The sequence below is a fragment of the Tinamus guttatus genome, unplaced genomic scaffold (genome assembly GCF_059628265.1).
Source record: "Tinamus guttatus ecotype Peru unplaced genomic scaffold, ASM5962826v1 Tinamus_guttatus_pri_ptg000546l, whole genome shotgun sequence".
Classification (NCBI taxonomy): domain Eukaryota; kingdom Metazoa; phylum Chordata; class Aves; order Tinamiformes; family Tinamidae; genus Tinamus; species Tinamus guttatus.
In genome coordinates, this window is record NW_028289080.1 from 1,133,256 (window position 1) to 1,159,132 (window position 25,877).

The following is a 25,877-nucleotide window of genomic DNA, read 5'->3' on the forward strand; positions in this document are numbered from 1 at the left end:
CCGCCCCGTCCCCGCGCGCGCTGCCGGGCCCCGCGTTTCCGCTCCGCGGCGCGGAGGAAGCCCCAGGGCCGGGGCGGCCGCCGCAGCGTCCCTGGCGCAGCCTCGGCCTCTCCGCTCCCCTACAACTCGCAGACAAACAACGGGCAGAGCCGGGAGGCAGGGTTTGGGGTTTTTTTTTTTTTCTTTCAATTTTTATTCCAAAAAATCCACCCCCAAGAAACAAAATATTTCCCTTCAGAGGCTGGTATCTTCCCTCCCCCCGCAACATCTCTTCCATCCCTGTGGTAATATGTTATGAGCAAAGATCCTCTCTAAAACCAGTATTGGAGAAGGCTTAGAAAAGAAAAGAAAACAAAACAAAAAATTAAAATAAAATAAAGAGCCAACTAGCTCCCCTCCCTCTGCCCCCAGACAAGAAATCCCCAACCCAAACCATACCGACTGAGAGAGCGTAAGACTTGGTTTGCTTTTACCCTTAATGCTTACATTTAATTTTAAAGCACAAACGAAAAATATATATTTACAATATTTCTCCGGGAGGTGGGTGGGTGGGGGGGGAAATCGAAACAAAACAAAAACACAACCAAACCCTTAAACAAGTGACTTCTCTTGCAGGAGTTGTCTTTAGGGAGCAGTCTGGGTTGTTTTAAAATCACTAAGTGATTTATATATATATATATATATATATAAAATCCTTTTTTTCCCCCCCGCCCCGTCTCTTCTTTCCTCGTGAATTTTCACCCCTCGTCCCCTCAGGGAGGCTGGGGGGGGCAGGTCGGCGGTACTGAGGGTTGTGCCTTGCTTTGCAGTCTCTGGAGCGCCGGATCCACCGCCCCGGGCACCCCGTCCCGCCCCGGCTGCCTTCCTGCCCCGTCGCCCGCCCCTGCTGCCCCCGGCCGGCAGCTGCCGCCCCGGCTCCTGCTCAGCTTTAGCCCACGCTTTTCTCGGTCTTGTCGTGAAACTTGAGCAAAACAAAACAAAACCAAAACTAAAACAAAAACAGAACCACCAAAACTTTGATTTTTTGTGTTTTTTTTTTCTTTTTTCTTTTTGTTTCTGCCGTCTTTCACAGGAGCCACCAACCAGAGAGACTAAGGCAGAAGGGCTTCGCCAGCTCGGCCCCGAGCGCGGTGGCTGGCGCTCTTGCTCTCAGCATCGCCATTCCCTGCTCAAAGCCCTCCGGCCTCATGGCAGCAACGCTCCCGTGTACGGAGGCACTGCGGAAATCATCGCCCCTGCATGGCCCTCCTCTGCCTTGCGGCGCTGGGGCAGGCTCTCGCTGGGGAGGGGAGGAAGCAGCGCGGCCCAAGCCCTCGCCTGGGGAGGCACCTTGCCCAACCCGTGGGCATAAATCCCATGCCAGAGCCCGCGGCGGAGCCGGAGGGGCTGCAGCCGCTCTCTCCTCTCTTATTGCTTTAGGAGCAGCGAGCTGACACGGGCCGGCCTCCCACGCGGCCCCACCGCGCTCCTCGCCGTGGGGTGCACGGGGGGCTGGTTTGTGCTATCTGGATGACGCAGCGCGCAGGGAACGGGGAGGCCGGGCCAGCCTAGGGCAGAGCATGTGGGGCAGCTGCCGCCAGGCGCTCGGGCCCTGGGGAAGAGACAGGGAGCAGCTGGTTACAGGCAGAACAGGGAGGGAAATAAAATAGTGACCCAAAAGAAGATTCCAACCTTTTTTTTTTTTTCTTTTTCTTTCTTGCCTTTTTTTTTTTTTTTGATTTTTTTTTAAAGTGCAAAAAGCTCTCTGCTGCCCTAGAGAGAGGTTCTTTGGACCAACCATTCATTGCAAAGGAAAAAAATGGCAGCCAAGAGGGGGTGGCGGGGCGGAAAGGAGAGCAGTGTCGGGGCAGCCGAGGCAGTGCAGCTCCCCCATCACAGAGCCCTGGGCAGAGACGGAGCCGCCTGTGCCCTGGTGGCCGTAGCGGCCCCGGGGCGCTTCGCTGTGCTAGGCCCCCTGCGGGGAGCTGGGGAGGAAGAGGAGGTGACTCCTATCCCCCCCATCACTCGCCCGCTGCTCTCCACGTCCTCCCTGAGCTCTGCTGGACCTGTGGTCGCTCCACCTGCTCCCCGTGAGCGCCCAGCCCCGGCCCGGGGCCGCCCGGGGACACGCGATGCTCTGACAAGGGCCGCGCTGCCCCCAGAGCCGGAGCGCAGCAGCCCCGCGGCCTCCTCTCCCCAGCGAGGGGACAAAACCTGCCCCGTCAGCACCCTGCTCCTCCTGGCCCCCTTGGGCCTGGCACAGCCTGGGGTATCCCAGCCACGCTGGTGCACAAGAAGGGTGGGAGAAGGAGGGGGTTTGATCACAGGCCCCCGCAGCTGCCAAGGGCAAGCAAGGGGCTGGTGGTTGTAAGAAAGGGCATGGTTCATTCCAGCTCTGCTCCTTCTTCCTTGGCGAGACCTTTACCCTCGCGCTTGTGCTAGCCAGGAAGTGACAAGTGTTTCAAGGCAAGGAGGAGATGGCGAGGAGGGGAAAAGCAGGGGGAAGACGGTGCCCCCCTTCTCTGCACAGAGACCTCCATTACAACCTCTGCCCCGAGAGCAGCCAGCCTCCAAGTCGGGACTCCTCCTGGCCCTTTGCCTGTTCCTCCTCTGGTACTGGCCAGCCTGGTGGGACATCTCCATCCGCGAAGTCCCAGGGGGAGGAGGAGGAAGGACGGCGGAGCGAGGCCAGCAGCGGCCCTGCCTGCTGAGCTGTGTGGAAGGCAGCAGCAGGACACAGAGGGCAGGGTGGGGATGCAGAGGAGCGGCTCTCAGAGGGGTGGGATGGGCTCTTTTCCTTCTCCTCAGTCTGCCTGAAAAGGGGGTCTCTAGCTGATTTTTTGGATCAGCTTCTCATCGGATAGGCAGTAGAGGCTGTTGATGGACAGGTCCGAGATGAAGTGCTCACAGGCTTTGCGGGTGATCTGTTTGCAACCTCGTAGGTCAATGAGAGTGACGTTGGAGATACGTCGCAGGTACAGCAGGGCCTGATCTGTCAGCTTATTGCAGCCTGTGGGGAGACGAGAGAGAGCTGCAGCACCTCCCTGAAGCCAGCGCTACACTCCCACGTCAGGAGCCACTTCTTGACAGCAAATTTGTCCGCCCCGTCCCTCCCCAGCGCAGCAGGGCATGGAGAGCCCTCTACCCACCTGCCATGTTGAGCTCGGTGAGGGAATTGCGTGTGGAAGAGCCCACGGCCGTTAGGAGGTTGGCCGACTGGTCCGTAAGGTGGTTGCAGTGGCTGAGGTCGAGGCGGGAGAGCAGGGGCATGTGGCGGATGATGAGCCGCAGCGTGGCGTCCGTGATGTCCAGGCCGGCTAGCCGGAAGTCGATCATGTTGCGGAGTTTGCTGCGATTGTCCTGACCTGTGGGAGGAGAGGGGACACGCGGCCGTCTGCACCGCTGCCTCGGAGCGCGCCGGAGCTGGCAACACCCCCCTGCTTTACAGGCCAGAAGTCGCCCTCCCTCCTGCGGCTCCCCACGGCTTGCGGTGACCCTCCGTGCTCGCATCCGCCTCGGCATCGCCCTGCGGCAGCCCGAGAAACCGCTTACTGGGTTTGTCTGTTGGAGGCGTAAGCAAGTCCCGGATCTGAGGGTCCTTGATTCCTACTGCCCACCGAAGATCGAGGGTCCTGAGAAGGGGGCAGCTGGAGGTACTGAGAGCACAGACCGCAGACCAGGAACAGCCCGCGAGGATGAGGTCTTTCAGGCCTGCCGGGAGAAGGCGGAAAGGTAAAAAGTCAGTCGGGCTTGGTCAGCTCCAAGGCATCCCAAATCTCAGCCCTCTTTATCCCGGCACACAAGGAAACAGCTCCCCTTCCTGCCTGGGGAGAGATGGGGAGTCAGGCTCTGCCAAGAGGCCAAAAACAGCTGCAGGAGGTGGGTATCAACCAACCAAGCCACCCACCCAAACACAATATCAGCTGCTTTTTAGCTGGTGGGATCCAAGCAGCCAAGAGCTCTCCTCCCAGCAGGTACCACAGACGCAGAACCTGCCTCTGGCTGCAGCCCCACTGCAGAGGAAGCCTCCACCCAGGCTGGTGGCAGGGGAAAGGGAGCCTGCGCCAAGCCCTGCTCACCCGGCAGCCTGTTGACAAGCCACGTGAGCTGTTTTTTGGAGATATTGGTCCAGCTGAGGTCGAGGCTGACGGGCTGTCTTTTGATGATGCCGCTCAGTGCCTGGGGGGTGATGGATTTGCACCTGCTCAAGTCTATCTTTGTCCACAATCTCTTGTCACAGCACCTAGGGACAGGAAGAAGGACAAGGTTAGGAGCCAAGGAGCCAGAGGCGAGTGCTGTGCGACAAAAGGCTTCTTTGCAAGTACCACGACACGTGGGGAGATCGGTGAGTGGCCCAGGAATGCCCAGAACAACCCCAGCAGGATTTTGCTGCCACCTAACAAGACTGAGTCACAGCTGTGGGTCTGCTTGCCCCGTCCTGGGCACACCTCCTGCCAGGGCTAAGGGCTGAAGCGTCCCACCCTATGGCTCTTCGGTTTGCCAGGAGCTGCGACAGAGCGTGGAGGTGACACAAACCCAGCTCCCATGGGAGCCTGGGCAGCCTCTGGACCCAAGCCCAGCCCAGCTCTGCCCTAAAGGCTTGTGATGGGTAAGGGGAGAGCCTCGCAGCCCCCAGGACTCCCACGGGCAGCAGTGGCCACGTCTCCTGCAGCCACTGCATCGCACAAACCCCATGAGCTGCCAGTCAAAGCGGCCCCGGCTGCTCTCGTAGCGTCATTCCCGCTGCTTGGCGGTTAGAAACCCCCCAGCTTCCAGTCACCGTCTGTTCCCAAGCCCTGCATCCGCAGCTGTCCTGGTGCCAGCATTGTCTTCGGGCCTGCTGCCCCCCGAGGCATTTGCAGGCAGCAAACCCAGCCCCACCGCAGCCGGCCTTCGCCAGCCAGGCGCCACGAGGCCACCGAGAGCCAAGACGAGGCCGAGCAGCGGCTGGGCGAAGGGCGGCAGCACCTTGCAAGGGCAAAAAGCAGAGAAACGGCTGCTCGGGCAAGAGCGTGCCACTCTCCCGGCAAAGAGGACGGAAGGAAGATCGTGGACAGGTGACCCTGGCACACGTGTGGAGGCAACAGCAAGCAGGGCTGGCTGCAGGGCCCAAGGGTGCCGCTGCCCAGCAAGCGACAGCTCCCGCGGTGCTGGAAGGGAGCTGCCTCCCTCCCTCGTCGGCCTCCGGCTGCGTCCCTTTCGGACGCGAGCTTTGGTGCAACCATGTTTGAGCCACGAGCCAGGGCGCAGGGCAGGCGTGGCCTCGCTGCCCCCCGTAAGGCCCCGCACTCACCATTTGTACCAGGTCTTGCACACCCGCATGCACTCGCAGAGCTCCCTGCGGGAGAGGTAGCGGAACACCGACATCCACACCTCCCGCTGCATCCAGCTTTCCTCGCCCTCCGCCGCCCGGCCGCCTCTGCCGTTGAGCCGGGCTGCCCCCCCCTCCTCCGCGTTGTCGTCCTCCTCCTCCTCTTCCTCCTCGTCCTCCTCCGCAGCTGCCTCCTCGTCCCCGCCGCCCCGCTGGGGCACCCTGGCTGGCGCGTGGCGCACAACCACGCGGGGAGAGTGCTGCAGGTTGGCGGAGGACGCCGTGATGGCTTGCAGCTTGGGGACAATGGAAGTGCCATGGACGTCTTTGGTGGGGCGCTGCAGCGTCACGGTGAGGTAGGAGCCGTGCAGCTTGGCCTTCTCCACCTCCGAGAGCTCCTTCTTGCCGCTGGGATTGTTCTCCTTCTCCCGCACCATGGTTCGCTCGGTGGCCTGGAGCCGCAGCAGCTGCCGCCGCTTGAAGCGCTCGTCCCTGCTGGCGCTGTGGTGCTCGCTGGGGCCGGCGCCAGGCGAGGAGCGGGTCACCACGCCGCGCGGCGACGCCGGGTCGTGGATCAGCTGCAGCATGGGGGTGGGCGAGTTGGGAGGGGGCGTCAGGGGCTCTTCGCAGCTCCGCAGGGGCCGCAGCACCTTGGCTTGCGCCGCGTCCTCGTCGCTCTCCTCCACCTTCCGCTTCTGCGGGACAGAGGGGTGGAAGGTCAGCGGGGGGAGCGGCAGCAGGCCTGGAGACGGGCCCCCTCCTTGCCTGCACCCTTCGTGCCCAGTCCCGCTGAGACCAGCATTCACGTGCACCAGTCACCAACATGTCCCTTCCCTGTCGCAAGCGACGCCTTTGAGGTGGGAGGTACTTTCCACCCTGTGCCTGGCGGCCCCTTGCCTCTCGCAGGAACCAGGTAGACGCTACCCCAAGCATGCACAGCACCCAGGAGAAGGGGAGAGTGCCCCCCGGCCCGCAGCGCTCAGCCCGGCTTGCCTTGGCTGCCACCTTTCCATCCGCGACAGCGGGCACAGTCCTAGAGGTCACCCAGGAGCCGCAGGCTGGTCTCCTGGCCGCACTCTGCCTGGCAGAGGGCCCCGGGTGCCCCTGCCGCTTCTGGGGGAGCCTGGCCTTGGCTTGCTGGGAGCACCGGGGAGAGAGAGCATGGGGCTGTCAGCTCCCTGTGCTGCGAGGTGCCAGGAATTGGCTGCGGCAGCATCCGGCGGCTCCTCCAGCCCCGCAGGGTGCTGCCGGGTCCCCAAGGACCACGGCGCGGTGCCCTGAATCACGCCTGCTCTCAGGCTCTGCCTCACTGCTCCCTGCCTCCCCTCCAAGCCACCCTGCAATCCTGCCCACGCTCCTCCGGCCCCGCTGCCCCTGCGTCACCAGGCCATTCCCGTGGCCGTTTCCGAGGCCTGGCGTGGCTCAACCCCGCTGATGCGCCAGCGGGATGCAGGACACGCCACCTCCGCCCCGTAACTCACGTCGTACCTGGCCCTTCTCAGTGTCGTCGCCCTGGTAGCACTTGGGACACTCCCAGCAGTTGGGAAGCTCGTCGTTGAGCAGCCCTTCCCCGTCCATCTGCAGGGAGGACAGGGTCGGTCAGTGGTTGCCCTTCCCTGCAGCCAAACCCTCGTGCCCGGCGTGCGAGCCCCTCACCTGCAGGCAGCCAGGGTGGACGATCTCATTGCAGATGCAGCACTCCATGAGCTTCTTCTCAAAGTCCTGCGAGTCTTCGTTCTGATCCACCTCCCCACAAAGTGCACAAGTGACTGAGTGAGGCAGCCTAGGCTACAAAGGAAAGCAGGGGTGAAAACAGGGCAAGTTAGGGGCCGAGTGCCCCCCTTGAATCAAAAATCTTGTCACTGCCTTCCTCTCTGTGACCCTACCCAGCCAGACAAGGCGGCTGCTCGGCTGCAGGGGGCTTCTTGGGGAAAAGGGGCAGGCCACAGACTCACCGCTAAGCACTGTCGGAGGACGCAGGACTGCTTCATCCGACCAGGTCCACCAAACTTCTTCATATCCCTGCAATAGTGGCACATGCCACACTCGCCCTGCATGCAAGCCTTGCACTTCCGGCACCTCACGCGCCTCCGCCTGGCTCCCGACACGATGGGCGAGACCGTGGGCCTGACGGGTGTTGGGCGGGGGGTTGGCTTCATGGTGTGAGGCTTGGTGATGGGTATGGTGGGCAGGCGGACCCGCAGCCGGGCCTGGAGCTTCAGCTGGCAACAGAGAGAGAGGGAAGTGGCATGAGATGGGGCAGGTTGCTGCATTCTGCCTGCATCAGAGAGCCTCCGGTCTCCGGCTCCAGAGTAAGCTCCCGAGCTCCTTCACCTCGCTGCAGGACAAAGGAGAAGTCTCTATCAACACTGCTAAGAGGGAACCTCTGTGAACAGCACTCGCTCAGTGTTCATTTTTGCCTGCCAAAGGTTCCCATTCCTCCCCACCAAGGGAGGGAAGCGGTTCTGCAAAGGGTTGCTGAGGCCTGCAAGCATCGCTGTGCTTCAGGGGACCGGCTTGCTTTCTGAAGCAAGCCACCAGAGAAAGCCTCTGTGGGCAGCCTGAAAGTCTCTCCTGCCTCTCCGAGTCTCTGCGCAGGCCTTAGCTCCTGGCCCAAGCAGCACAAGAGGACAGGGCTCCACCTGTCTCGGGAACTCTCAGAGCGGAGGGACTCGTGCAGGACCTTGGTCAGGGTCACGGATGTGCTGAGCGTCTGACTGCTGCATCCGAAGCGGGTAGGCAGCCCCACGTTGCTACCCCCAGAAAAAGCTGCCTGGGCCAAAAGAAGATGCTTATGTTGCTTCAAATAACCAGCACGGTTGTGCTGGATCCCCTTGGAAGGGGCGAGCAGAGACAAGCACCTCCAAAGGGTGCTCTGAGGGCAACCCCCGTAAGCCCATCTCCCAGCAGGAGAGGAGCAGGGACCCACAGGAGGAGCCCCGCTTGCCTGTGGAGGGGACAAAAAGCCTGGCCAGCAGGTCCCCAGCAGGGCCCATGCCTGCCCAGCAGGACAGTCCATGATGCGGCCTGGCTTCGGCCCCTGGGCTCCGAGCACAACTGCAGAAGGCAGGGCAGGACCAGGGAGCCCTCTCTGGAGGATGTGGCTGCTCTCTGCAGGGAGGGATTCCTGGTGGGAAGGGGCTGCCCTCCCTGTGGTTGTGAGGCCCAGCTCTAGAGCACGGGCGAGCAGGCGCCAAGGGCTGCCTTGCTGCACGCGACGCAGCTCCAAGCCGCGAGGCGAGCGCGGGGAACCGATGCAGGTATCTCCAGAGCTACGAACACGGGCACGTGCGTCCCGGGGGCTGAAGGGGCAGCTGGATGCCCTGCTCTGGCTCCGCGGTGCTCTGCCCTGCGGCGCTCGCTGGCTGGGGCTGCCCAGGCAGTGGCATGGACGGTGCCGTCGCATCCCAGCCCCGAGGGGCGAGCTGGCTGACGGCCAGGCGAAGGCACATGCAGCCCCCTCCCAGGAACGGCTCCTCAGCCCCCATCCGCACAGCTCCTACCTTATCTCTCTTGGGCCACTGGACGATAGGGACGCCTGTAAGTGCCAGTTTGGGGTCGCTGTTCGCGTACTCTTCTAGCAGCAGCTGATGGAGAGATAGAGGAGGAAGGGGTGGGGAAAAAAAAAAAAAAAGAGCAGACACACAAAAAGCCCAGGTGTGAGCAGAGTGAAACAGCTCTCCCGCCAGCGAGGTGGCCCCCGGCCAGGCGCCAAGGCCGGCCCGCTTCAAACGCGGCCGGGAAGGAGCCTCTTCTCCCCACGCTCGCGAGCAACGCTCCCTCCCCACGCTCCGCCGAGCCGATCTGCGCGGGCGCCTTCATCAGCTGCATTTCAGCCCCGAGGCCCCGTGGCGGAGGGGAGCGCGCTGCGGAGGCAGCATCCGCAGGGAAGCAAGCACGAGGGTCCCGCAGCCCCGGTACGGAGCGGCTGCGGTGCCCCAAGCGCCGTGCAGGCTGCTGGCTGCTCCCCGCACGGGCACAGGGCCCTGGAGCGCCGCGGGCAGCCGCGCTCACCTTGCCTTGCCCTCCTCCTCGCCCCCTGCCTCCGCTGTGGCCTCCTACTCCCCGCCGAATTTGCCACCACCAAAGGTGCTTTATTTACTCGGCGTTGCCATGGCTACGCTCACAGGAGCCTCCTGCCGGCGCCGCATCCCAGCGCTTCCCGCTGCCAGGCGGGGACGGGGCCGGTTTCCCCCGGGGCACCCGCGCCAGCCCCGGCGCGGGGCGGTTTTCCAAGCGCTTCCCCCCACGCGGCTCCGGAGGCTGCGGCAGGGGGCAGGGAGGCACCGCTCCCAGCGGAGCGGGACGCTGCCCACGGACTTCCCGCCTCGCGGCCGCGGCTCACCTGAGCACGCGCTGCAAGGGGAGGTCAGGCCCAGGGACCACGGCTCCCCCTGCCCTGGGCACCGCGGAGGGGGCCGGCGGTCGGGCCGTGCTCCGAGCTGGACGGGAGCGAGGGTTTCCCGCGGACACATTCCGCACGGAGCCGGCCGCGTCCCGGAGGGAGCGGACAATGAGCAGGGGAGCCCACGAGTGCCGCGCGCTTCCTTCCCCCTCCGCCCGGGGCAGGAACTCGCCAGGGGAGCCAAGGGCACCGGCGAGAGCCAGCGCCGGCCCGAGGGCCCTCTGGGGAAGCGGAGGGTGCCCCGGCTCCCGCCAAGGGTGCCCTCCCACTGCGCGCCCTCCCCATGCGCCGGCGGCGCCGGCTGCCTGACCTTGCGCTTGCGGAGCCGCCACGGCCAAGTTTGCGGAGCGCTCTTTGTTCCGGCGCCCGCGCCGCGAGGGCCGGGCAGCTTCCCGGGCACCTCTGCTCGCTCGCTCAGCCCGAGCGGACTCGCGCCAGGCTCGCGCTCTTCAGGGACATAGTCGGGAGAGCGCCCCCGCCCCAAGGCGTCCCCTGCTCCTCCCCGGCTCCGCGATCCTCCCCGAGCGCTGGGGCGGCAGCGGCAGCTTCCTGAGCCTGAAACAATGCTGCTGCGTCACCCCCATGCGGCTCCCAGCAGTGCTTTGCAGCGGGAAGATGGCAGAAGAGAAGCGGCGGGCGAGCGGAGGGCAGAGCCGCCGCGCCGCAGCGCCCGGAGGCGCCGCGCGGATTGGCGCAGGGGCCCGCGCGGCGCGGCCCACAGTCCCCTCCCCGGCGAGGAGCCGGCGCTGGGAGCCGCGCGGGACCCGCCGCCTCTTTTGTCTGCGGCGGGGTGGCTCGCGGGGCTCCTGCCGGAAGCTCGGAGCGGGGAAAAGGGGCTGCTGCGGCACAGCGGGGAAGAGGAGCCCCCCTGCAGCACGTGCGCTGCGGGGCCCCGCTGCGCTCCCGGACCTCCCCTTCGCCCGCGGATCCCGCGAGCTCAGCCTGGAGGCGGCCGTGCTGCCAAGGCGCCGCTGCCCCGGCTGCCCCCGGCCTCCAGAGCGCAGCTCCTGAGGGGGAAGACGCCCTTCCCGAAAAGCTGGCGCCTCCGGAGCAGCCGCCGCTCCTCCGCGTCCGCAACACCCGCGAGCGGTCGCTGCTTTTGCGCCTCCTGTCCTGAAGAGCGGAGCGAGGTGCGTGCAGACCAGGCCTTTAGGTCCCAACTGTCCCCATGCAGACAGGTAAATCCCCCGTGACACCTCGCGGGTTGAAGCTTTGCAGAGCCCGGGGGATAGCGCTGCCCACGTGGCGCTGGGGACCCTGCCACACGGATCGGCCCCCGCAGAGGAGGAGGCCCGCTCGGCTTGTGGCTCCTCGCGGCACCCTGAGCCCTCCGGCCCTCTGCCCAGGGAAGGGGGGACGTTGCGGACGCCTCGTGCTGCCGGCGGCGCCGCAGGGGACCTGCACGCGCTCAGATTTCCGCGCCGCGGCTCTTCCGCCTCTCCTGCGGGGAGCACAGGCGGTCCTGCCTTCCTACCAGGAGACAACCTTGACTCTTTCTAGCCAGGGGAAGCAGCCCGCAGGCCACCCAGAGCCACCTCCGTATCCCACGGCCCTTCTGCACATGGCTGAGCCGTTCTCGAGGGGCTGAGGAGGGAGTGAAGTGGCCCAAGACCACGTGCCTCTCACAAGGATACGGATCAGCCCTGTTCAATCCTCTGGGCTTCGACAAGCTTCTCCCGCCAGGAGAGGCGCTCCCCCAGGAAAACGCATCCCAGAGGGCAGATTTACTGCAGCGGGGATTGCAGAGGATTGGGCACAGGCAATGTCTCAGCAAGACCTGACCCACCAGGGGAAGAGTAACCCCCGTGCAGTAGCTCCCAGGCTTGGTGGCACTGGCACCCCTGCTTCACACGTGGCCTTGGCTCACACCCGAGCACGCAGCAATCCCGGCAGCTCTCTAGAGACAACCCAGCAGCTGAAGGAACCAGACCCTCGGAGACCATGTTCATCTCCTCCTCTCGAGCGGCGGAAGCCATCGCACCCTAGGCTGGCTCAGAGGTAGGCAGAAGCAGTCAGAACATGAAAAACGCGGGATGATGGGATCTCCCAGAGGTCCCCTCTTTGTCACTGATCCTTCCAAAGACCAAAGGTCAGGTGACGCATGGAGACATGACCAAAGAGAGATGTGTTTTTTCCCAGCCAGCCACAAGGGCTACAAGGCTGTGTGCCACTATCCCGTCGCCTGTAGGCACATCTTCCCCTAACGCCAAGTCAGGGGCTGCTTTGGTTCACATGGGCTCTCTTGATGAGGACACTGGAGAGCTGCTAGCTCAGAATGTCATCAAGAGCCTTCCCAGGGAGACGAGCACAGCCAGAGAGGTCAAGAATGAAGCAGGGATAGCGTTGTGCTCCGAGCAGCCCGACATGGCCTTAACCTTGTCTGGGGCGGACTTACAGAGCCTCGGTGCACAGCCAATGCCCCCACCACGGAGCTGGAGGCCCCTTTTTGTAAAATCCAAAGTACCAGGCCCCACCATGTGACACCTGCAAGCTCTACTTGACAAAATGCTCAGGCAGGACTTCCCTGTGCGTCTCAGAGACGTCCCGAAGACTGGATCACCACGCAAAGGGCAGTGGAGAGAAGGGCCATACATTGCATATAATGCATACAGCAAACCCACCCCCCGATCCGAACTCCGGCCTTGCACCACAACCATCACGTAGCACGGGCCGTTTTCAGGTGCTCCCACTGCCACCGCATCAAAAACCTTCCACAAAGCAGCATCTGCCCAGCTGAAATGCAGCTACGTGGTGATGGCAGCAAAATAAGCCAAGTGACTGCCCAAAATGAACACGCTGGCGCCACGCTTCTCCATAGCAGCTATCTCCAAACAGTTCTGTTGGTTGTTGACACAAAAAAATTAGACTTTCACTCAGAAGGGTTTTAAGTGCTCAAGCCAATTAAAAGATTTAATTAAGGAATTTCTTATGCCTTTTTTTTTTTTTTGATTTAAAAGCCACCCTCAGTTGCCAACTCCATCACCCCTAAGAAAAAAGGGTAAGGGCTAAAAGTAAAGGTTTATTACACTTAGACAAATCTGTTCTGATATCTTCAACCACTGCAGTCTGATGACTAAGGATTTTTATACTCTGAGAAGGCCCTGGAACAGATACTTTACTTAGGAAGCTGTTAATACCATGGGCCAGAGAGAGCCCCAAAACTCAGGATGCTTCCAAACCTTGGAGGACATCTAGCTTCAAGTAGCAGGATCTTCACGGAAGCCACTTGCTTGGACTAGTCAGCACTGACTTTCACCCCCAGCTCAACTGTGGGCCACAAGATGAACAAGGGTCACATCAACACAACGTGTGCATTAGCTCCAGAACATGACAAGTCCTATGAATGGATCTCAAAACCCCGCTGAACAGGGCAACCTTGAATATTCTGCCTCAAAACACCCAGCAGATCACACCAGTCTCCCAGTCCAAGAGCTCCAGTCTCCCCAGGGCATCCTATGGATCAGGACAGGGTTCTGGTTACCCCTGCCACGTTGGCTTGTGAAACACACGCACTGTGTCCCCAAGGCCACCGCGCACACCCAGAAAGGCCACAGATGCTCCAGCAACCATAAGCACAGCCCCCTCAACAGCACGCATGCTCGCTGTTCCCATAAACCACATCTAAAACTATGCATGCTCCACCTCTGTGAGCACTGCGACACAAGCAGCACAGCATGGTTTTCCCCAGATACTACACAAAGTTGGGAGACAGAGCCTGGGGAAAACCCCCAAAACAGCAAGGACCAGTACAAGGACCAGTACAAACCAGCAAGGACACTTATGTCCAGACACAGCCACTGGTGTCAGCTTCCAAAAGACAAACAACAGAAGAGTTTTGTTCCGCTCCCTTCCCCAGTGATGGCTAACTATGATTTTAGAGACCAAGGGAGACACGTGAGGAATTAAGCAAGGTTGACATTATCATGAGGTTGGGGATTAACCCCTGAAGTGAGAGGGTTAAAAGACCCAAGCTGATCATGTTAATACGGCAGCTCTGGTTGACACAGCACAGGATGCAAAGCAGGGCAAATAAAACAAACATTCTCGTATAAGCTAAGATGCATCCTGTGCAAGAGACCAAACAGAACAAGGCCAAATCCACCTGGGGCAAAGAAAGGGCTCTGCCTGCTCCAGTGACCAGCAGCCTGAGCCAGAACAGGAAAGGAACAACCTCACAAATGAACGTTAGTGCCCGACATTCACCAGGAGCACAGACAGGGCCAAAAGGGCCTCGCTACAAGTGTTTCAGCCACGTGGCTAGGAGCACTTGCTGCGTCTCTCATCCCCGAGCCAAAATACACCCTGGACCCTCTTGAGGCAGGGCTGCATTGGCCGGCGTCACGTTAGCCTCGCCCAGCAAAACGAGAGGACACCAGGTCTGCAGCCACGTCACCCTGTCCGTGCCGGGGCACGACATCGTGATAAAACAAGCACACCCCGACAGCCCCAAGGACAGAGAGCAGAAGGGCAGCGGCTGCAGCTTCCTCGTGCTTGCATACCTTGACATCAGCAATGAGGGCATCCTCGTCCTCGATGCCGGTGGGGACACACTTCTTGTGCAGAGGGAGCGACTCCAGCTTGTCCACGAGGCAGCGCAGCCCCTCCAGCTCGAACTGCGTCAGGTGAACTTTCCTGCTCTTGTTTGGGCTGCCGCCGTGTGGCTCCCAGGCCTGGCCGTTTTGGGAAGCCCGGCTGGAGTCAGAGGAGTCTACAGATGGGGACTTCTTCAGAAGCGGCGGCAGGCTGCTCCGGCAGCTCCTGCCCAGTTCATCATAGTCCGCATTGGCACCATTGGCTACGGGGCTGGTAAGAACAGACCGCCTTGTGACTGGTCGCCTGGGTTCCTTCCCTGCTGCATCCTCTTCCTCCTCCTCCTCCTCCTCCTCTTCCTCCATGTTCACCGAGTCTGAAGAGCTCAGCTCCATATCTGTCGTGACAAAGAAAAGGTGAGAGGAGGGCACAGCTGCTGGGCGTTCACAAGAGACATTCGCCTTCTCGAGGAATCTCCCCAGCCCCTGGAGAGGCACTGAAGCCACAAGGAGGTACCGAGACAAGGCCAGAGAAAACGGGGCATGTGGCTGCTAGAAAACCATCGTTAAAATCTTTCCCCTCTCCCAGTTCTTTTCAAGGGAAGGATGGGTGGCATTCTCAGGAAAAACCTCTTAGAGGAGGAAACAGCAAAACCCAGGACGAGATTTTCTTTGGGGAGGTCCAAGCTCTCACCTGGGAGAGATCCACTTCCTGGGAGTGATCTGAGACCTTAATCCTGCCTTTATTGTGGGAGGAAGAGGATGCGAACTCACTAGGTGGCTATGAGGGCTCTGAATCCGATTGTACGTGACAGACAGAGCGCCCTCCCCGACACTGAAAGGGAAGATGGTTGTCCCACTCCCTTCCTCCCAGATCTCTATCCTAGTTCACGTTGTTCAGCAGTAAAGAAGCAATGGAGACACCGAAAGCCTCCAGGCAAGAGAGCATAACCAGTTTGTCCCAAACCAAGAACCTAAGCGGCTGAAGGAGGATCTTGGAGATCTGCAGTAAAGGGACAAGCGCAGGGAGCTGCTTCGCTCTGCTAGGACCCTTTGGACAGAAACTGAAAACCTTGGGAAGGCTCTGGCTGTGAAGAGCAGTGCCCAGGAGCCAATGATTACACCCTTTCAGAGGTAAGGGGACAAACTTGCTTCACTGGCCTAGGGCAGAGGCTTTCCAGCTCTTTCCTTCCAAAAAGGGGTCTTTGGGACAAATCATCTCTTGAACGTCTGCACAGGCTGGTTTGCCTTGGCTGTTAGGAGGCCAAACTCTCCTCTTCTGTAAGAGCTCCTGCACTTATCTGTATCAGCACCTGCCACAGCACCTTGCACTCTGCATGCAGGAAGGTCCTGAACAGCAAGAAGGCAGCCCAGCCCTGCTCACTGCTGCTTCCCTCGTGCTCCTCTGCCAAAGGCCCTGCCTGCACCAGCAAGGCCAGGACCTCGCGTGCTGGCTTTGGCTTTGCAGTTGCAGGGATCCGGGCTTGGCACAGGGGGAAAGGAGGAAGGGACAGTGTGACTAGTTTTGACTTTTTGCCTCGAGTCACATCACCTCCAGCCAGCGTGCCTTCCCCTCTGAGCGCTCACCACAGCGAACAGGGAAAAGGGAGGAAATAGCCAAAGAAACCACCTTGGGAGGTTAAGGAAGCGATGGTCCCGAATTCCTTCTGCACAGCCCTCCCTTGCTTGCAGTACTGCTAAGCCAGATGGTATCCCAGCAGGAAGGTGGAAAAAAGGCACTTCCAACACGTGTGAGGAAGGAGTAGGGGCCGGACAATGAGCACAGAGGGCTTACCCATACTGAGCGATTCCTTCTGGAAGTCCTTGGTCAGATGTGAGCGGCTGGTGATGCAGTAGACGTAGCGCTCCAGCACGTACCAACACATCTCATAATAGAAGGGATAACGAAATTTATTGGGGACCTGCAAAAGAGGCAAGGGAGAAGGGATCAGTTCAGGCCCCCTCCAACACAGGGCTGCACAGAAACAGCTCTTATTACCACTGCCTCGAGCCAGACTGCTCCCCTCCTGGGAGTCAGGAAATGCATGTACATGTGCAGCAGCATCCACTCATGCTTCTGGCAGTCTAATGTAATTCTCCTTGTGAAAGGATATTAGCATCAGGCAGAGCAGAGTCCAGGCACCACTTGCTTGCAAGCCACTAAACATTTCATTTTTGGATGGTGGCCCTACCTCCCCCTCCAGACCTCCTCCTCGCTAAACACAGGACAAAGCAGCCAGAGCCATGCAAGGTTTTAGCTGAAGGTAATAGCTCAAGCCCTCCTCCCAGGCCCCAGCACAGCATCCATAGGATAATATGGATGGTGGAGGGAAAGGGATGCTCCGTCAAGAGAGGAGTTAGCAGCACTGCTAAGTCGCAGGGCTGCGAGGGCTCTGTCACCACTGCAGCCTGCCTTGCACCCCCCTTCCCCCCGGGTGACAGTGGCCACGTACTCTCAGTCTCCTTATGACTCAGTCGCTCAGGCTGGGGCTGGGCATCCGACACAGGCACTAAACAACCTGGGAAGCGCACGGCCTACCCGCCCTGCACGCCGCAGAACCGCGGCGCACCGAGCCGCTTCGGCGAAACCAACCGCCTTGGAGCCCAGCCACGTCCTGGGCTCCTCTACAGGCGCCAACAGCTCGAGAACGGCCTCTCGGCAGCGAGTGGCGCCGAGGCGCAGCCATCAACAGCCTTCTCGGCGCCAGGCCCCAACGAGCCTTTAGTTTCAGTCGCTTTTAGCACATCGAGGACTAGCACGAGCACCGAGCAGCAACCGAAAGCAGCGAGGGGCAGGAAGCAGCCACGCATTGCACACACTCCCACCACTGTGGTGCTGCCTTCCTTCTCCCTGTAGGGAAGACTAGGGGAGACCTCCAGCGCACTCACTGCCACCTTTCATGAAAGAACTTAAGCTCTTAGTGCCCTCTAGAGACTGTCCAGCCTGTCCATCTAGCAGCTGGGACATGTCACTTCCAGCCGGCTGGAGTTCAAGCACCCGTTGCAGGGTGGGATTCACCTGGTCTGCCTGAGCACACCTGCCTCGGCTGTCCCATGCTCCCGGTGCTGTGCCATGCTCCCTTGGCTGTCCCAAGAGGCCACGTGCTGCCAGCTCTCCTGCAACTCCTTACCCGTGTGCGGTCTTCAATGCTGTAAATCCGCAGCTGCATGGGGATGTTGAAGCTGTGCAAGAAGTTGCCTCCAAAAACCAGTGTGTCCATGGGAGTGTACACAGCATGGATCCAACCTTGGAGAGAAAGGGCAGCTTGAAGAGTCCCGAGTAACCAAGGTCAAGGTCTCACAAGTGACACCTATTCCTATTCAGCCCCTTTGCAATCTCTTAAAAACTGATCTTCAGAGCAGAGCTGTCAGTTTGGCACAACCTCCGTGCTCCTTGGCCAAGCCTACCCTGACAATTACCCTTTTTAATCACATTCTCATGGATATTTGGATAACAGCCCATTCTCTGACCTAAACCAACCTGCTTGTGTGGAAGGCCGTAGGCTACTGTTAACACAGGGATGAGCTACTGACCCCTCATTACATCAGTTAGCACTAGCAGGAGCCACGTGCTGGGTTGCTGCCCTCTTTGAGGAGGGCAAATATTGCTGTGTCACTCTCCCCAGCAGCAGTGCCCACCCTCCTAAAGGTGTATTTGGTATCACCATCGAATTACTCAAAAAGAAGCTCTTTACCTCAACCCCTGCCAACATTTTCACCATGAGCAGGAAGGAATGCAAGAACCCCACAGTTACTTCATGAGGAGTCACGCCCTCAGTGCTGGACTCTGCCTCGTTTAAGTTTAGCTTGATAATCTAGTAAGTCTAACTAGACTCCCTCTACGCAGAACGCGGCAAGACTGGCACCTACAGGAGGTGATTCAACTCAAGAAGTTAAAAACAAAACCCGAAATCAACAAAAATCCAAATCCAATCATCAAATACCTCAAAATACGTTTTTCTCTTTTTTTCCCCCTTCTATATGAAAGGCTAAGCAGTGCAGCTCAATATTTGGTAAGCTCCAGGGTGAGCTTTCTTAGGGCAAGGCCACTCAATTCAACAGAAGCATCAGTCGTGGTGGTGGACTTGAGTAACTCTCACGCAATCCCTGTATTTTCAGAAGGACGTGTGACAACACAAACTATCTCACCTTGTTCCCTAAACACATGCACTGCATCCCGTGTTTCACAGACAACCTGCCATGTAATTCTGTGGAGGTTTTATAGCAGACCAAGGAAGCAGAGGAGCTGCACTGCTTTGGGCCAGCCTGTCCTCAGTGGGCACTGCTCTAAACACAAGCACGACAGGCTCTGCAGGAGCTACTGATCAAGCACCATGCGAGCCAGAGCTTTGCTGTCACTAGGGCTGAATGTGCAGTGCCACAACAGCCATGTTTTGGAAGCCACATCACATCTGTGTCTCACAGTTCCTCATGAAGCAGAAAGCTAAGGGAAATATTCGTCCTGTGCCGATTTTGCCGATATCCCAGAAGTTTCGCCTCTCACCGCTATCCGGGCAAAGGCCAAGAGACGACTGTCCAACCTGCTGTACCTGAGGGGATGACAAATGTGTAGCCCTGCTTGAGCTCAATTCGCTGGCACTCGGACACTCTGTCCCCAAGAAAGATGTCTCCCTGCTTTCCGGAGAGAAGCCAGTTTTCATAGAGCTCCAGATTCTGGGGCGTAGGCGGAATCAGCCAGAAGATCTGCGAGGAAAGACAACATACTGAAGTCAGAGCACATTTAGCAGCTACTGACCACCCTCCTGCTTCCCCCCAAACCTGTTCTGCTGCTCTCCAAACAGGCAGATGCCCTTCTCCCCACCCCACAGCAGATGCAAGCCTGCAGTGACTTCTTGTAGAGCAAACCGAACAGGTATCCCAGTTGGAAGCAAGCTGCTGAAGGGCTTTCCCAACACATTGAGCACCACGTAGAGTCTTGAGCTTGGGAAGCTCCGTACGGTGCTATTGCTAAGAGCAATGTCAGGAGACATAAAGCCCACTGAAGACTCCAGAGTATTAGGCAAACAAAGGAGATATTTACTGACGTGTTTTAGGAACGCTGCCATGTTATTAAAAGCTGCAGCTGAGCTAGAGATTTGCATGTGCCGGGCTCCACAAACCACGAGTGACAGGGAGACATCCACCTCCTGACTAGGCTCTTCAGAGACCCCATTAGTCCATCTTTTAAGTGAATGCACTTGAGCCACCTGCAGAGTCACTGAGGTGGCCTGGCAGTGTGAGGAGTTGAGATACAGCTCCTTTGCAAGGAGAGGAGCACAGGGAGAGGGGAAAAAGAGAAAAAAAAATGCAAATACACCCCACCACAAACACACACATCACACACCCAAACGGAAAGATGAGATGCAGCAATCACCCAGAACTCAGTCAAGAGAGAGGGGGGCAAGTTTTTTCTCCTGAAGATCTGTCCTGATTATGGAGGAAGCTCACCCAGGCACTCAGCTTTGACTGGACAGATCTTCTACACAGCTGCAAGCAAGAAGACTCAATCTTGAAGACTGCCCATGACTTCCTTTCTCAGAAGGTATCCAGTCACCACAAATCCAGAGTCAAAGGTAGCTTTTTGCCTTCCTGCTCCCTTCCAGCCTGGTCCCTTGGTAAGTGCAGTCCTAGATGGCTCAGAGCTTTAACCTGGCCTCTTCCAGTTGCTCCTAAGTCAGTAGCACAGTGCATTTACTGGGTGAGAGGGGGCTGCTTTTGGCAAATTCTGCACTACAGGGCACTTTCCTCCACACCAGCTTTTGCTGAGCAGCTCCTAGGGGATTTTATGGCCAATTTACTGTGAGCTTTGCTGCACTACTCCCCTGAACAGCAGCACAGAGTTTCCTTGACTGCTGCACCTGACAACAGCCGCCCCCAAAAGCTCAAGTGGGAGCTTTCCACACAGTTATTACAGTGGCGAAGCTGAAGCAGAGATTCAATCCGTACTGAGGGGTGTAGCCCTATGACAGGGGTCAGCAGGGATTCACAGGAACCCATTTCCCTCTGCTCGGCCCGGCCAGGCTGGCTGAACACAGCAAATTGCTGCAGCTCAGCCAGGCAGTAACTTCCTCATAGATGCTTGCAGCTGTGTAGATGTACCCAAAAGGGCTGAAGTTTGGGGATAAAAATAGTTGCTGTAGCAAACGTCTAGGAGCCACCATGTGGCCATACGTTGGTGAGTCCTGTCCAACTCTGTTCCCCTCCTGAAACAAAGTGAGAACACTAAAAATCACTAGAACCAGGGATTGCTGCAAAGTGTCCTGGGAATCTCCCTGGCTGCTGGCAAACGAGATGCTCTCCCTTCTTCTACTTGGAGTTTTATACATGCAAGCTCCCTCCGCATCCGAAGTCCACAGAGTTTTTTCCAGTCTGGAATTCATGTTAGGTCTCATGCTCTGAACACAACCGTGCTCCCTAGCGAGGCAGGAGCTGAGGTATTAGCTAAGTCCTCAAGGGTTACAGCCCCCGAGCTGCTCTAAACCTGCTGCCTGGAGGTTATGAGAACAAATGCACCATCCCCACCTGTAAGAAAGCCTCGAGGTGCAATTCACTCTGCCTAAGGGCAGATACCTGCCCAGATTCCCTTCCAGACAGACTGCTTCCAAGTCAGACCCCAGTACGACACCAACACAGTTGAAGTTGGAGTTACCTGACACACACAAGCAGATTCCTATACAATCATAGCTGGAAATCACCAGTCAGGGAGCTAACACAGCCCTTGGATGAAAGCTGTGTCCATGTGCCACAACTCAATGGAGTCTAGGGCTCAGCTTTTGTATTTTGGGACAGGCTTGGTTACTCCAGCCCAGAAGCTCACATCTGAGTGAGCTTTTCCCAAAACAAAACACACACCCCCCAAACCAACAACACCCCACACCCCAAAACCACTAAAAAAACAAAACTAAAAAAAGCAACCGACACCCAAAATGCTATGGGAGGAGGAGAGGGTTATACTGAGGCCCTGCTTCACCAAGAGCTGGTCAGTCACGCAGCCAAGTGGCCTCTAGGAAGCCCAAAGCATGGTGTGAGGATGGTCACCCTACTCTTCATTCAAACTTTCGGAAGGTTGCCTGGCACCATCTCTACAGCACGGGGTTTCAGTTAGAGCTTGGTGGACATCTGACAGTCTGAACTGCTTCCAAGCAGCAGAGGTGAACAAGTTGAGGGCAGAAAGACTCCCATTTGCTGTCAAGGACCTGCATTTTCAAAGGATCTGCAAATAAAGATACTGAAACCCATTCTCCTAAAGCATCTGTAGTTGCCCCAACAGGGCCTGTCCTCCTACCTTTCCCCCTCGGTGAATATGGTACCACACAGAAGTGCCACCAAAGTCCACATGGAAATCTGTGTAGCACCCCTTGACGCTCATCAAACAGTACCTGAGGGAAAACAAGGAGAAGACAGGAAGGTGTATGTGAGTAAAAGGAGTGGTGGCTCCCTTTTGGGGTAGATATAGCATATTCAAGGGAATGGGCTGCTTAGCCCCAGCCCAACAGCTCAGAGCAGCACCAGACGCCAAGGCCTGCAGCGCTGCAGGGAAGTGGAGATGCCCTGCAGGAGAGTTTGCATTCATACCACCTCCCCACGAGCAGACCCAGCCCTGGCCTCCTCACCCCCTCCTGCAGCTCTAGGCACCCAGCTGCCACAGGGCTGGCCTAGGGCGTACACGAGTAACACCCGATAGCTACAGCAGCCCCTGATGACTCAACACGGGGAGCATCTCTAGCTTCCCGAAGGAGTAATCTGCTCCTAGAGGCTCAAGGATCACGCTGCCACAAACAGTGCTTGCCAGGGGCTTAAAATAACTAACTGCAGCGCCCTCCGCAAGGGTCACCCATCAAAATGAATAGAAATGACTGTTCCTCCCACTGCTCCCCATGTTAAGTGGCCACGATATTCCCTGCCATCACTGGACCAGTTCAGGAGGTCACTTACTTCTGCACTTTGGGATACTGCATCTCCAGGATAGCATTTGTAGACTCCGTCTGACTCTCCTTCAGGTGCCTGGGCCACATATTGTCAACCCAGTCAATCAAATCCACCTATAGAGGAAAGAGAGGAAGACATAAACATAAGCAGGACGGAAACTGCTCCCTTTTGGCCCTTAAGCAGTCCGGGAAGCTTAAATCCCTGTTGCCTGCCCGGCCACCCCCCAGCTCATACACAGCTGGGCACCCGCGAGCTGCAGGGTTGCAGCAGGCCCGCCAAAGCCACGATGGTGCTGTGCAGAGAGCACCAGGAGAGCCAGTCCAAAACACATCTGGAACAAAATGCAGGGCCGAGGAAGGAGGCCACAAGCGGCCACAATATTCCCATCTGGCTGGCCCTGCACAACCCAGCAAGGCCTTGGTGTAATTCCAGACATCACATATTTAAGACCAGCTATTCTCATGCCAGTCACTGTGTATGAAGCCTCAGAACACAAGCGGGCAGCAGACAGCAGGGCAAGATGCCCAGCCGGGCACGGGGATGCTGCTCTTTACTCAAGGGCTGGCCAGGAGCTGCTCTGCAGCAGCCTTGCAGGAACCCTGTGCCGGGCACCACCTACCAGAGGGGCTACAACTTGCGAAACCTCAAGAGAGCCGCAGCAAAGAGGGGCCAGGTTCCCTCTGCAGCTAGGAGAGCTAAAGGAACAGACCCAACAGAGTTGCCCATTCCTCTCCTCTGACCGCAGTGGGAGCTCGGGTTGTCCAGTTCAGACATCCCACCTTCCTCACATTTTCAAATAGCCTCCCATACCATATCCAGGTCCCCCCTGCCCTTCCCATTCTGGCCTCCTCCACCTTCAGTGCTGCCCGAGTTAGGCCCTGCTGGAGTTTTCCAGCCAGCCACGTGTTCCGGCACGCTGCCCATACCCCTCATCTCCCCACTCCAAGACTCTTTGGTTACAAGGGAGCTTGACTCCTGCTGCAACATACAGGAGAGGGTTCTGCAGCAAGCTTCACAGAAAAGAGGACCAGACTGGATGACAGCCAAGGTCTAGGCAGACAGCAGAATCAGCTAACTGGGAGAGCCGGGGAGCCAGCGTCCCCAGCCCTCACCATGGCTGGGGACAAACTGGCCCCCTTTATTCAATTCAGGGCCTTGTTCAAACTCCAGGCCTGCTCTTGATTCCTGGCCAGAAGGAGCCAGTTGCTTCACTCTAATATTCCTCAGCAGTCACTTCCATTCTTCTAATTGCTGACAGACAGCAAGCACCACATCTCCAGAATTGAATATCTTTTAATTGTGGTAACTATAGCTGAGGGATGCCCAGGCTGAGGCCTGACTGCAAGATCAGCTACGGCAGATGAAGTGCAATGTGGAGGAAGGATCATCTCCAGCATTATCCGGAGCACGGACTTTCTGGGCTGAGCCCGTGAGTGTTACCAGTGGCCACTCTCCTCTTGCATTCAAGTGACAGACTGCACCTTGTGGATACAGGATCGGAATCACGAGGGACAGCACATCCCTGCAGAAGGGAGAGCTCTACTGACCGTAGCAGGTCTCTGCACCAGGTTCTCCAGCTTCGTGTGGCTGAATTCCAGGCTGATGACATTGTACAGTTTCTCTCGCTCAGCCTCCGGCGTTTCGTAGTAGCGTGCCCACTGTGCCATGGACATCTCAATGTCCCTCTGTGTGTTCACATCCATGACGTCCACCATGCGCCGACTCCCTGCCAGGAGAGACAGGCATCGCTGGAACTGTCCCTGCACAGAGCAGTACACCCCAAGGAGACGCTCCAGGAGACACGGTTCCTTCGCCAAAGCACCCTCTCCCCTTCCCCACCTAACACACACAGGTAATGGCCTCTCTGTAACTCCACCTTCTTCCGTACTTACATGGAAAGAAAAGCCATTTCAGGCCAAACTAGACTCTAAGAGCCGTGATCCACTGACAAAGGAGGACAGCCCAGGTTCAACCAGCTGCAGAATGGGGGAGCAACCAAGCCAGACTTCCAGTTTTGATAAGTCCAAAGATTCACCCCATTTCCAGTTGGCCAGGGCACAACCGAGGTGGGCTGTAGTTCCGGAACAACGGGAGACACTTACCGACACACAGCCGCACATCGTTCACGCTGAAGTCCGGATCTGGCATCCTGCAGGACAAACACCTTGCTAAAAAACCAAGACACACCCCTGGTTGCAGACCATCCCCAGCTGTAATCCCTCAGCTAGCACCCTGAGGACAGCACTGTGCTCCCTGCTGCCTCTTGGATCCAAAAGCCTTGCCAGAAAGGGCAACCAGAGCCCTGGGGCACAGGCCTGGACTGAAGCTTGGGCTGAAACATCGGGTCAGCTTCCGGCTAGGGAAGGAAAGGTGATTTGGGAATGGATTATATCACCTCCAGAGCATGAGCTGTGGTACAGTGACCTCTGGCCTTGAGCTCTCACTGAGCTTTCAATCAGAGCTCTCATTTTAAAGACTGGTGGTGCAAGTTTTCCCAATATAAGGGCACTGCCAGACCAGTAAAAGCAGCGTATTTCACTGGCACAGCATAGCTACCCTGTTAGTGTTGGCATAGCGTGTACAAAACACTGCTGAATGGGAACTCGAGCAGCTCTTGACCCTTTGGGAAAGAATACAAACGTGGGAGAAATTCAGTTTCATCCGCATCGTGACCCTCAGTACCAGACCTACACCTTCCCAAATCACTTTACAGCTTTAAGGAATCCTGGCACAACCTCCTGCCTGATTTACCAGGCTATGGTAAAGCTGTAGGCATTGGATTTGGGGAAAAAAAAAATACTAGCAAAAATAGGATGAGCGGGAGATGCTTTTCTCTGTTCACACTAAGAAGGTGGGCAGGACATAGTCATATCGGCTGGACAGAGCAGAGATCCAGCTACCAGGATCAGACACCAGCACTGTGGGAAAATTGAGAATCCAGGCTGGAGCCAACCACGTGTTTGTGCCCGACACTTACTTTATCCCCAAGCCATCGGAGCTCCTGAAAATGAGAGGATCTCTCAGGCCACCTCGCTGGATGTATTCAACTGTGAAGTCTAGTGCAGGGAGAAAGAAGCAGGGAGGTGTTAGGGAAGGCTCTTTTAGAGGATATAGATAAACTGAGGTTAGACAGAATCCATGGAAGTCTCTAGTCCAACGCTGCCTCCACCAGACTAACTTCAGAGGCAGATCAGATTGTTCAGGGCCCTGTTCAGTCGAGAACCTTCTTGTATCTTTGCAGCAAACCTAAATGTTCAATGGCAGAATACAAGACCCTGCTCTCCTCCTTTGGAGATCCTGGAAGTCCTCTGTGCTAGTTTTGCAAGTGGTAAGGTGTGTAGTACTGACAACCCTGAGACGAGCACACCAGGAACGACGGGTCTGCTCCAATGGGCTGTGCCAGACAGGATGACAGCGAGGCTTTTGGTCCTCATTTCCCTTGGAGGCTCATGATTTAGCCAGGGAGATCTTAAAGATCTCCTCCCTCACGGTAAATCCTCATGAGGGTTGCACGAGGAAAAGCCTTTCCACCGAGCTGTATGTGTGGTGAAAGGAAGGGGAAGATCCCACATAGCCCAAGTGGAGTAGAGCAGACACATGGCTGCAATTACAGGTGCTGACCCAGGCAAACGCTCCCATTCCTGGCTGCCATGTGTGCCAACAAACCTGCCACGCTGCAGCCGGGCTCACGCCACGCCGCGCGGCTTCCCTTCCAGGCTGTCTC

General features: G+C 58.0%; 1 protein-coding gene across 1 annotated transcript in view; it reads right to left on the reverse strand.

Annotated features, from left to right (window-relative positions):
- Positions 1-2,771: 2,771 nt before the first annotated feature.
- Positions 2,772-25,877, reverse strand: part of KDM2A (lysine demethylase 2A) — a 42,513-nt gene continuing 19,407 nt past the window's right edge. The window contains exons 5-22 of the mRNA XM_088534289.1: positions 25,131-25,209; positions 24,256-24,302; positions 23,701-23,879; positions 22,160-22,266; positions 21,510-21,603; positions 18,775-18,928; positions 17,356-17,471; positions 16,020-16,146; positions 14,195-14,622; positions 8,794-8,877; positions 7,246-7,512; positions 6,947-7,078; positions 6,779-6,868; positions 5,273-5,985; positions 4,059-4,222; positions 3,532-3,690; positions 3,129-3,344; positions 2,772-2,989 (exon numbers count right to left, since the gene is read on the reverse strand). Coding sequence (XP_088390415.1) covers positions 2,808-2,989; positions 3,129-3,344; positions 3,532-3,690; positions 4,059-4,222; positions 5,273-5,985; positions 6,779-6,868; positions 6,947-7,078; positions 7,246-7,512; positions 8,794-8,877; positions 14,195-14,622; positions 16,020-16,146; positions 17,356-17,471; positions 18,775-18,928; positions 21,510-21,603; positions 22,160-22,266; positions 23,701-23,879; positions 24,256-24,302; positions 25,131-25,209 — 3,338 coding nt within the window. The 3' untranslated portion in view covers positions 2,772-2,807. The remainder of the gene's footprint in view (positions 2,990-3,128; positions 3,345-3,531; positions 3,691-4,058; positions 4,223-5,272; positions 5,986-6,778; positions 6,869-6,946; positions 7,079-7,245; positions 7,513-8,793; positions 8,878-14,194; positions 14,623-16,019; positions 16,147-17,355; positions 17,472-18,774; positions 18,929-21,509; positions 21,604-22,159; positions 22,267-23,700; positions 23,880-24,255; positions 24,303-25,130; positions 25,210-25,877) is intronic.